The 12,343-nt window shown below is 45.0% G+C and overlaps 1 protein-coding gene across 4 annotated transcripts in view; it reads left to right on the forward strand.

Annotated features, from left to right (window-relative positions):
- Positions 1-12,343, forward strand: part of ZDHHC9 (zDHHC palmitoyltransferase 9) — a 31,863-nt gene that overhangs the window by 3,376 nt on the left and 16,144 nt on the right. For 3 of the 4 annotated variants that reach the window (XM_027092376.1, XM_027092377.1, XM_027092378.1), the window contains one exon: positions 9,864-10,024. In XM_027092376.1, the coding sequence (XP_026948177.1) occupies positions 9,864-10,024 (161 nt within the window). Of the gene's footprint in view, positions 1-8,456; positions 8,526-9,863; positions 10,025-12,343 lie in introns of all 4 variants that reach the window. The other variant, XM_027092375.1, reaches the window with a different exon arrangement.

The following is a 12,343-nucleotide window of genomic DNA, read 5'->3' on the forward strand; positions in this document are numbered from 1 at the left end:
CTCTCACTGCTGTGGCCTCTCCCGTTGCGGAGCACAGGCTCCGGACGCGCAGGCTCAGTGGCCATGGCTCACGGGCCCAGCTGCTCCGCGGCACGTGGGATCTTCCCGGACCAGGGCACGAACCCGTGTCCCCTGCGTCGGCAGGCGGACTCTCAACCACTGCGCCACCAGGGAAGCCCTTTACCGGACTTTTTGATGTTTGCAGCTGGCTTGAGTAACAGCAGAGGAAGGAGGGGGACGTAGTTTATAACAGGGCTAGGAAAGTAAGGTCAGAGGACCTCTTTGTCAAAGGCACTTCTGTTGCTGCTATTGCTGCTGACTTTGTAAAGTATTTGGCAAAGTCAGACAGTTTGATGTTGGCTTCTTAGCTGCTTTCCAGTCTGAGTTTCATGGCTGAGTGTGTGTGTGTGTGTGTGTGTGTGTGTGTGTACTTGTGTGTGTGTGTACCTATGTGTGGTACAAGTGAGTGTGTGCAGGTGGGCAGGCATATGCATAACATTAAAAAAAATGTTTCCCCACTCGTCACCCTTCTCCAAGTTTTCTTTGCTTTATTCCTGCCTTGCTTCTTTTTGGAAGTGCAGAGATGAACTCTGCTTTCTATCATTCTCACTCCTTCCTCTGCTGAATCACTAGCTCTTTTGCCACCCTCCCTGCCCCGCCCAGGGTTAAAGTTTTGTGGTTGGAACCATTCAAAACAGAGATGAGATTTGTTTCTAGACCCTGAGTGAGCTGGTAATTCTGGGCCCAGGAAACCTCTGGTTTGACTGGCCAAGGGAACTTGAAATTTGGAGCTACTGGCATTTGACCCTTTTTGTATCTGGGAGCCAGACAGAGTCTGATACGGATCTGTTCCACTTCGGCCCTGAAGGCCTCTGAAGAAAACTGCCTGTGGGATGAAGCTTGTAATTAGCCAAGTTACTGTTTGACAGAGGCAGGTTGGGTTTTCTACCAAGATGACTTTTTCCCCCAAGTTATTTCTTGCGCTTTGCCCTCAGATATGAAGGGCGAGGTTGTTTGTAAACTGCCCTGGGTTCCAGCTGTCTGTGGGGTAAATATTTTTGAGGGTAGGGCTTGGGGGTGGGAGTAAGGAGGCCGGAGGGGAGAAGGAAGTAAACGTGTTAGCTGAGCAGTGGAGTGGGGAAGGCTACATCTGACCAAAGGGGAGAGGACCCTGGCAATGAATGCTTTTTTTACTGAGAATGGTAGAATCTGTGTTTGTGAGTGTGCATGCATCTGTCTGTCATATGCAGACACACAGGCACTCTAGGTGGCAGCTGCCTTGAGCCTAACCAATGACAGGCTGTACAGAGGATACCAGCATGCCTCTGAGGAATGACATTTCTTTCTGGTTGACCTTTTTCTTTGGGGTCTGTAATTTACTACCCACCACGTGGTGGTGGATAGGGTTTGGGGGCAGAATATGGGCTCCTTCACTAGTATGAGAACTTAGGGAGACCTCAAGAAATCAGCTGGGGGCTTCCCTGGTGGCGCAGTGGTTGAGAGTCCGCCTGCTGAAAAAAAAAAAAATACCGCGCATAAAAAAAAAAAATCAGCTGATCTAGCCCCCTGCCTTCAGGCAGTTGAGGGTGTCTGAACCACCAGTGACAAAGGGCTGTCTCTTTTCATCTTTAAACTGTCTAGGAGCGTAGACTATATGTCCCCTGGCTGCTGCATTTTGGCCTTGAGGAAGAAAGTTCAGATCTTGAGGCACATCTGGACCTGCATTTAGTAACAGCGTCCTGCTTGTAGCAGGTGCATAGGAACGAGTGCGAGGTGATTTATAACCACCCGTGGCACAGCCCTGGGTCAGCCAGATGGCTTGAGAAATCTGGTCAGGCATGTGGGCGCCCCTTGATGAAAAACATGCAGTGTTAGTAGTGCCAGTGGACATATTTTTATTTTTGGATTTTGCCTTTACACGTTTAGATTTCTCAAAGGAGGGACCTGTAATTTTCAGTGGACAGACAGTAGGTTGAATACGTAAAATGAACAAAGGTGGTCCATCCAGGAGCGAGTTAGCTCTGTATTGTTAGAAGTGTTTCCAAAGAAACTGGGTAGCCATCTCTCAGGGCTGCTGTCACAGAGTGGATTCCTGCCCAGGATGGGAAATTGGGCTAGATTATCACTAGGCCTCTTGCAACTCTGAGAGTCTGAAATTCTATATAACTCTTGTGTCTGTCTAGAAAATTCAAATACACACACAGAGAAGGAGGGGATAGAAGATTACCAGTAGGTAGCTGTATTTTAAATGTAATTGTATCTGTAGTAAAAATGTCTTTGAATTTTGAAGCAGAGTGTAAATTGTACAGTACTTAAAAAAAAAATTTCCTTGCAAGTAGAGATTATCATACTAAGTGAAGTAAGTCAGAAAGAGAAAGATGAATACCATATGATATCACTTATATATGGACTCTAAAATGTGACACAAATGAACCTATCTATGAAACAGAAACAGACTCAGGGACGTAGAGAACAGACTTGTGGTTGCCGGCGGGGGTGGGGTGGGGTGGGGAAGGGATGGAGTGGGAGGTTTGGGTGAGCAGATGTAAGCTTTTATATATAGAATGGATAAACAACAAGGTCCTACTGTACAGCACAGAGAACTATATTCAGTATCTTATGATAAACCATAATGGAAAAGAATATAAAAAAAAGAATGTATATATAACCGAACCAGTTTGCTGTACACCAGAAATTAACACAACATTGTAAATCAACTATACTTCAAAAAAATACTTTAGTCAAAAAAAAAAAACCTTCCTAATGTATTCTTAGGATGAGGTATTTAGGAAGTATGAGCTTTGAGCACATGAACCATTCTCAGTCCTTTTTGCCCAAACCCTGTCCAGCTTGTGTGATGAACACATAGCAAACAGCTTGGCCGGGAATGTTAGGACACTATAGCAGAATGACACTGACAACCTGTGAGCTGTCCAGCTACTGAAAGGCTATTGTGGTATTTAGTCAAATTCAACTTCCTCATAAAGCTTGGGGAAAGGACCAAGTGCACTGTGTTCTGGAAGTGGCTTCCTAGCTGTCTCTTTTAACATTGTGACCAGATCACTAGTGGGGTCAAGGTCCTGAGACTTCTGTTGTGGCAAGAATAATTGTGTGACTCTTGACCCCTGAAGTAGAAGTAGTTTGCTGCTATGATCAGTGCTTATGCCTCACTGTGCTATATCTAGAGGAAACCGTATCAAGGCACTATCAAACCCTGTTGGACTGACCCTCCTGGGTGCTCCTGATGTACAGAGGAGTCGTTGAATTGGATGAACTGAAAGAAGTTTTGTAGCACTGCTTAGTAATTGTCCCACTTCTAGCCTATTCATATTCTACCTCTTTTTCAAGTCCCTTCTTGAGTCTTCCTTCCTTCATGAAATTTTTCTAGTAATTTCTGCATTCTCAGGACTAATTGTACATACCAGTCATTTAATATGTAATTGACATTTTTTATATTTCTGAATTCTGTGGTGATTACACTTCGAGCTCTTTCAATGTCAGGGACCATCTTCTGTGTCTATGTGGCCCCCACAGTGCCCTCTGCCAGGCCTTTCATAGAGTAGGTGATCAATAAATGTTACTGAATTGATACATTCTGGATGCACTTAAAATGTAACAGTCTTGACTCACAGAATCATAGAGTGATAGAGCCGGAGGGGGCCTTGGAGACTATCCCTATCCTTTTGCAGGTGACAAAACCAAGTCTACAGAAATGGGGTTATTTCATCAAGATCGATCGGCCAGCCAGTGCCTTTATATGACACTACTTTTTTTTTTTTTTGCGGTACGCGGGCCTCTCACTGTCGTGGCCTCTCCCGTCGCAGAGCACAGGCTCCAGACACGCAGGCTCAGCGGCCATGGCTCACGGGCCCAGCCGCTCTGCGGCATGTGGGATCCTCCCGGACCGGGGCACGAACCTGTGTCCCCTGCATCGGCAGGCGGACTCTCAACCACTGTGCCACCAGGGAAGCCTTATATGACACTACTTTTCATCTCATTGTTACCTTTTGAATACGGAATCGTGAAGACGTGCAGATTACTGAAGATGTGCATGGTGCTGAGTGCTGGACACGCATATTCTGGGGTCTTGCTAGCTAGTGTTTGTGTTACCTTAGTGGACTCCAGGTTATTTTGGCCTCCCTAGCCCATGCTCCTAGAAAACGAAGGCATCTTTGTGGAAAACTGACAGCGTTCCAGCATGGCATTCTGGTAGCCTTGCAGGGACAAGGGAGCCCATGTCTAAGTGTGAACTTAGCAAGTAAGCTTTGTGTGTTACAAGAGGTTATCACTGCTGTCGCTGCCCCTAGTCCCTGCTGCCGGGATGAGGACAGCTCAGAGAAAAATTAAGCAGTGTGTGCTCCCTACCATGTTACCCTGTGGGTGATGGTGATGAAAGGGACACCGTGTCCCCATGGACAGGAGGAAGAGAAGAGGCAATCTGATAACAAACTTAGCAGGTTTGAGGAGACACAGGGCTGGGTAGACCAGAGCCAGACTCTGACATGGCAGAATATCTGTGCCTACAGTGACAAGGTCCAGGTTCCTGAATTCCTTAGGTGAGATTAGGAAGAGGAAAAAGTGACTTTATCATGATCTCTAACCAAGAGAGTATTCTCTGCAGAGCTGCTCTATGGAGATTCAGTCTTGTGCTTATCCTGCCCAAGATTCTGTCTGTGACTTGGTCAACCAAAGACAGTTTTAGAAAGGCATAGTTGCCTCTTTGATATCAATCTGTTAACAGTACTTAGCTAAACTCAACTTCCTGATAAAGCATGTCCCCTGAAGAAGGATTGGGTCATGTCTCCTGAACAGTGTGCTTTCCGTTAACAATTCTTTACGGTTCTGTCATTCAGAATTCATCTGTATATTTTCAGCCTCTACTACCTTTTGCGGTAATGAGTTTCACACTGTCAGTCTCCACTGAATGAGTCTCCCATCTTTTGAGAATGAGTCTTAATTGAGTATAGTGATCGTCTATTTTAGGAAAAGTGAGCACAAAGAACAGGGATGTCCCTAGCATGCCTACATCAGTTGAGATGTTTATTGAGGGAGAGGAGTCCTAAATCTTCCTCCTCAGAGATGCCAGAGGTGGTATTGTGTTTAAGAACAAAAAAAGGCATCTTATGCCTCTTGCAATAACAAGAGGCTAGTGAATTCAGGGTAATGAGGGAGATGTGTCTGGAATGGAGCAAGGAGGAGGCAAGAACCTTATGATAATGATTAGATAAGGCCAGTTCAAGGAGGGCCTCGGAATACTGGCCCGAGGAGTGGGGGGCTTAATATAATAGGCAGCAGGGAACTATTCTAAGTTCTTGATCAGGAGGATATTATAATTGAAATGTTTTATATTATAATTGAAATGTGAAATTTATTATTATAACTGAAATTTGGCAACTACTTAGCAGGTTTGCCTGGATAGAGATTTTGGCCTTCCTCAGTGAGAGGATGGCTCATTGCCTCACAATTGAAAAGGTCCCTGTTTGGTTAATTTTCCCCACTGCTCCTGGAGCAAAACAGGGTTATGCATTTTCCTTTGACCTTCACATAGCAGTAAATCTGGAGGGTGATATTAAATTATGTTTTTAGTGTCCAAGGAAACTTTTTCCCTCGTAGCAGACTCTGAGTGTCATCAGAAGAATGTTGAACCAGTCTTATGGGTGGTTGTACGTGTTTACTGTGCTCTAGAGGTAGGTCATATGTAAAAGGACAGACAGCCATCCGTATCAGGGAGGACTTATAGCAAAGGCTTATTTCTATTATCTGGGATCAAGGGCCATTATGGGGCTCCAATCCTTGGGCCATTCCTGCCGTTCCAAGCACAGCTCTTCCTTAAAGCCAACCTTAATGGCTGCTATGGGAGCAGTTTCAAGCAGCCATCAGCTTCCCAAGAGAGCTCTTCTCTGACCACTTACAGTCCTTAGAGTCTGACTCACCATGTGAACACTTGATTATTGGTCTTATCTTATTTAGCTGTTTCATATGTTAGTTATGTTTTCCTCAACAAAATTAACTCCCATTTCTCTTGCTCTTCATTTGTTAGACCCATAAATACTTGTTGGCTGATTGATTGCATTGATAAAAGGACAACAACAAAAAGCATAGCAAGAAAACTATTAGGGAGACTTTGAAGCAGAGTATAGAACAGTAGTCCACACTGCCAGTCTGTGAGGCAGCCCTGCCATGGAATCTGTCTGGTTTCTTACCAGCTCCCCTCATGAATCTCTTTTGAGTTTTTTTGTGTGAATTGAAGTCTGTGTCATTATCATTGTCCCTCCAATGAACGCTAGTGTGCTAGGGATGGGGGATGGGACATGACACACCAGCTCAGCCTGGCACTGCTGGTTACTGCTGGTCAGTACCACCATGTGGGAGTCCTGTCGTCTAGTCCAGCTATGGAAGCCTGAGGCCAATCGAGAGGTTGGTAGAGGATGGCTTAAAATGATGATGTCTCTTCAGGTGGCAGAAATGAAGACTTAGTGGGCACATGGTTGCATTTATAAGATTCACAAGGGAGAAAAGCAACTTCTAACCCCGTGGTACTCTGAAGACAAAGGAGAGTTCTGTGTCAAGAAGTGTATGGATATCATTATTCGTATCGATATAGATGGAAACTACTACGGGGTTTCAAAAACAGCTTATATTTGTGGATGACAGATCCGTGTTTCACTAGGACAAATTAGTGATGTTTGAGGGTACTCCTGACTTTTGAGGTCGATACTGGGAATTACCCCCAAATCTTCACATAGCTTATTCCTATACAAGACAGATCTCTAGCTTACTGCAATTATGGGACTGACCTAGGTGGGTATTAAAGACAGACAGATGGGTTGTAGTTCACAGTGGTCTTAGCCGCTGGCTCTCTTATTTCTTCTTATTCGGGGTAGAAAGGCCTGCTGGTCCCACATCTGCCTTGCCAGCCACACCCACTCACTAGTGACAACTGGCTGCCAGTATCCTTGTCTCTGGAGAACAATACAATGGGCCTGTTGTGTACTTGTTGACATACAGAGTGGATTGTTTTAGCAGGTGCAGATGATAGTCTGTGTGGAGATTACAGAGACCTTTATCCTTAATGGCATAGTGTAATTGAAATCTAAGTTGTTCTTTGTCTGGTCAACAAGCAGGTGTTGAAATGGGACTTAGTTAAGCTTGGGTCTTCTGTGCATGGGGGTGACATTAGTATGTGTGTGTGGGGGGGGTGTGTGGGTGTGTGTGTGTTCTACCGTCTCTGTATCTTTTCGCTCTAATAAAACAGTTTAAACTCCCTTAGGTGGCCAATCAGATGGCTCTGATTTTTCTAAGGGTTTTCATTGGAGACTATACACCCAGGGCAGTTTGAATCCTGGAGACGTCACTTCTTTGTTTTCAAGAGTGATTTTAGAGATGGGCAGTGATGAGGAAGATGGCTGTTTTCTGTCAGCATGGTAATTTCATTTGGCTTGTTTGTGAAACGGAGCCTCGTGATTCTCCTGTGTCCTTTTGGGTCCCTGATAAGTGGAGGTGACTTTTCTGAATTCACTTCTTTTTTTGTTTGTTTGTTTGTTTTGCGGTACGCGGGCCTCTCACTGTTGTGGCCCCTCCCGTTGCGGAGCACAGGCTCCGGACGCGCAGGCTCAGCGGCATGGCTCACGGGCCCAGCAGCTCCGCGGCATGTGGGATCTTCCCAGACCAGGGCTCGAACCCGCGTCCCCTGCATCGTCAGGCGGACTCTCAACCACTGCACCACCAGGGAAGCCCTTATAAATTTTGTTTTTATTTTTAATTTTTGTTTTATTTTTGCGGTACGTGGGCCTCTTACTGTTGTGGCCTCTCCCGTTGCGGAGCACAGGCTCCGGACGCGCAGGCTCAGCGGCCATGGCTCACGGGCCCAGCAGCTCCGCGGCATGCGGGATCTTCCCGGACCTGGCACGAACTCGTGTCCCCTGCATCGGCAGGCGGACTCGCAACCACTGCGCCACCAGGGAAGCCCCACTTCTTAATTATCTGTACCAGTGAAGGGGAATAGTGGAAAAGAGGGTAATCCACAAGCGAGTGATATGGAAGGACCTTCATTACCCTGAACTCAGTTAGCCAGATCCTACCCTTGGCTTTTAGGAGAAGGAAAAAAATCTTACAAAAGCAAGCTAAGACCAAGGATTTTATTAAAAAACAAACGAGCAGGCAAGCAAACAAAAAGCCACAGAAATCATTTTGCAAGTTCACTCCGTATGTTCACCTTCATGGCAAACTGCTCAGTACAGTTGGTTTGAACTCCCCATGCAGTCGTGTGTGTGGCACGGAGGCAGGAGGAGGATCTCATGGGGATTGTTCCAAACCTGCAGCGAAGGTACAACCCAGGGTTAAACGTTTACTCTGAGTGGACAGCAGCTTGCTTAATCCCTGTGCAGATGAGATAAGCCTTTTTCCTTAGCTTACTTTCTTCACTCTGCCTCTGGTCCTTGCTCATCCACTTATAGTCTGCCTCCAAGAGAAGATGTCTATGTTGAAGGAGAAAATATGCCTCAGGAGGAGGAGAGTAAAAATAGGTCAGTGGTAACTCTAATTACGTATTCCCATTTATTTGGTTTGATACTCAGTTCAACTCGACAAGTATTTGTTGATAGCCTCTTTGTTCTCATACTTGTATTAGGCTCTGGGAGATAGAGAACCGTGATGATAATGTTAATAACTGACGTTTACTTAGCGTTTACTATGTGTCAAGGGCAGTTCTAAGCACTTTATTTCTATTCATGCATTTGAACCACACAACCACCCTATGAAATACTGTCATTATCATCCTCATTTCACAGATAAGGAGACTGAAGTTAACTCAGTTACCCAACTAGGAGCTGGTAGAGCCAGAATTCAAACCCAGGCATTCCCACTCCTAAAAGACAAGGTTCTTGCTCTTATGAAGTTCAGTTGGGGGAGATGAGGTCAACATAGTGAAAAACAGTGCAGTTTAGGATAGGCCTTTGGAAGAGCCAAGACCTCGCTAAATCCCAGATTCTTCAGCTATTATAGATGTAGTGTGAGAAGTGGATGCTGTAATGTGCCTAAAGAGCTTAGTGCATCTGGTGTGTTCTCAATAAATTGTGGCTGTGATGATGACAGTGACGGCATTGATGGCTTTGGATCTGAAAGAAGAGTAGAGCTGGGATATCCAGAGAGAAAGAGGAATGGCCTTCCAGGTGAATTATGGAAAGAGGGGAACAAACATGATGTTGAGAAGGGGTGCTAAGGAGATACAATTTTCTTATTCCCTTGCTTATGGTCACTAGTCATCTATTGGCTCAGCTCTTTGAGGAAGGAAGAGGAGTGAGTGGATGTTGCAGAGTCAGTCAGCAGCCCTGAAGCTTTTCACTGGCCTTCACGCATGCTGGACATACCGTCTGTCTGACACTGGGACTCTGCTTCATGACTGGTCCTCATCTTTTCTTCCCCCTCCTTGAGCTCAGGCCTAACGCCAGATGAGTGGATATGAAAAGCTCTAGACATTCCCAGAGTGAGAGCAACCTATGGTGCTTACAATCCAGGTTCAGTTGGGTCCCTGACCTGAACAGGTATGAGCCTTTGCTGAGGTACAGAGGAAATGTGACCCCCAGCAGGCTGATGGGAGGGACTGGGCTTGAGGGTAACGGAGGTTCCTTAGGCTATCTTCTGTATGTTATAGGTGGCATCGATCAGTTAAGTATTTGTTGAGCGCCTAGTATGTGCAGAACCAAATGTTAGGACTTTTCAGTAATTCGAGAGAAGTAAAAAATATGGTCCCTGCCCTTAAGGTACTGTAATTTTGTTGTGGAGATCAGATTGACATACTGGTAACAATTCCAGGTCAGTATAGGGTAGGAATAACTAGATGTTCAATTGCTTGCTTTCTTCAGATGCCGCTACCTGGCTGTCCAGCTGTCACCTGCCATCCCTGTGTTTGCTGCCATGCTCTTCCTTTTCTCCATGGCTACACTGTTGAGGACCAGCTTCAGTGATCCTGGAGTGATCCCTCGGGCCCTACCAGATGAAGCAGCTTTCATAGAAATGGAGATAGGTGAGTTTTCTAACCAGCTGGCAAGATATTGTACAGTGGGTGGCTTTGATTAGTAAGAGAATGGAATCATAATTGTAGTTGCAGACTAATAATCACTTCTAGCCTTTTCCCTCTGAGATCCTGAATCTGAGATCATTACTACCCTGTGAAGAATATGAACTTCATTCTTCCCTGTTCTGTATTGCATTTTAGGAGGGATATCTTGCCAAGGTCCTGCTGCACTGTTCCCAAGAGGATTTTTTAAAAAACTTTTTGGGGGTCGTCAACTCATTTGATTTTTTTTTTGTATTTATTTAATTTATTTATTAATTTGGCTGTGTTGGGTGTTCGTTGCTGCTCTCAGGCTTTTCTCTAGTTGTGGTGAGCGGGGGCTACACTTCGTTGTGGTGCATAGGCTTCTCATTGCGGTGGCTTCTCTTGTTGCGGAGCACAGGCTCTAGGCGTGTGGGCTTCAGTAGTGTGGCACGTGGGCTCAGTAGTTGTGGCTCACGGGCTCTAGAGTGCATGCTCAGTAGTTGTGGCAAGCAGACTTAGTTGCTCTGCGGCATGTAGGATCTTCCCGGACCAGGGCTTGAACCCGTGTTCCCTGCATTGGCAGGCAGATTCTTAACCACTGTACCACCAGGGAAGCCCAATTCATTTGATTTTTTTCAAATTTATTTATTTATTTATTTATATTTTTGGCTGTGTCGGGTCTTAGTTGCAGCATGTGGGATCTTTCGTTGCAGTGTGTGGGCTTCTTTCTAGTTGTGGCTCGTAGGTTTCTCTCTGGTTGTGGCACGCGGGCTTCTCTCTAGTTGTGGCATGTGGGCTCCAGAGCGTGTGGGCTCTGTAGTGTGGCACACAGGCTCCAGAGTGCACGGGCTCAGTAGTTGCAGCACACGGGCTTAGTTGCCCCGCAGATGTGGGATCTTAGTTCCCCGATCAGGGATCAAACTTGCGTCCCCTTCATTGGACGGTGGATTCTTGACCACTGGACCACCAGGGAAGTCCCTCATTTGATTTTCTTGATGAAAACTATAAACCTCTTCATAAAAATATTCTTATATGCATCACATACATACAATTTTGGATATAATTTCAGGGATTCATAGATCTTTTGAAGCACATGAGTGGGTTTCTAACCAAGGATTCCTGCTTTAGGGGAACACACAAGATGAGAGGGGACAGGAACCATTGGGAATTATAGGAATGGTAAAGGAAGTAGTTACAGGCTAATCACAGTACAGTCTGCAGCTCAGGGTAGGTCTCTTTGGGACAGAAATGAAGAGCTACACTAACCAGGAGCCAGGGTGCCTTCATGAATTGAAGCAGAACTTCCCAGGAAGCTCCTGGGAGACTCCTGGGAGCTCACACTCCTGGGAGACTCCTGGAGCTCACACTGGGAAAGAAGACTCTGATGCCAGTACTAGGAGGGACTGGAGCCCACCAGATCCAACAGTGGTGCCTACCTAAATTGTTCTCAAATCTGGTACCCAAGTAGCTAGAGTCAGCATCCAAGCCACGTAGAGTAGAAGAAAGGGACCCAGGACTTGTAAGACTAAAAGCTGTACCATTGGTGTACCAATCTGTGGTTAGCCTTTAGTTCTTTCAGGTGCTTTGTTGTTGTTGTTTGTTTGTTGGGATTTTAATATTTTATTGAATTAAAAAGACAGACACATTGGGGTTCTAATAGGTATTATATTTATATATTATTTTTGAGAGAATTTACACTTATATAATTATTATGTATAATTATCCCCAAGAAGATAGTACATCTTTCTGTATTTTTAGACTGAATTTTGTGCCCTTTAATAGAATTTTTATAGTTTTTTTTAACATAGTTTCTATACTTCTCATATTGAGTTTATTCCTGTTTATATGCATGCTATTGTCAAGGAAATATTTTCTCCCATTTCTAGTTGGTTTCTTTTTTTTCCCCACAGTTTTATTGAGATATAATTGGCATATGACTTTGTGTAAGTTTAAGGTGTACAACGTTTTGATTTGATACTTTTTTAGGTTGCTTTGAAGGCTTCCAGCTTTTGTATTTCTTTTGTTTATTTAGCTGTGTTTATTTAGCTTCTTAGTGGATTTCTTTTTGAAAAATTTCAGCCTATTTTAGTTGCGGTAAGGGGACATAGATTTGTGCACATCTGAGCTCAAACTACTTAGGGGTGGGGAGAAGGTGGGAATTGTGGGAAGGAAACAGAGGCGAGGTGTGTTGGCGCAGCTGGAGTTGGGGGAGACCTGGACTAGTTAGGAGCAAGATAGGAAGGGACAGTTGTGAGTATAGTCTTTTCTCTCTCTGGGTTAGTCTTTTGTCCTCCTCTTTCCATC

Source organism: Aethalodelphis obliquidens, unplaced genomic scaffold, assembly GCF_003676395.1.
Source record: "Aethalodelphis obliquidens isolate GAN/ISIS:26980383/991018 unplaced genomic scaffold, ASM367639v1 scaffold77, whole genome shotgun sequence".
NCBI classification, from domain to species: Eukaryota; Metazoa; Chordata; class Mammalia; order Artiodactyla; family Delphinidae; genus Aethalodelphis; species Aethalodelphis obliquidens.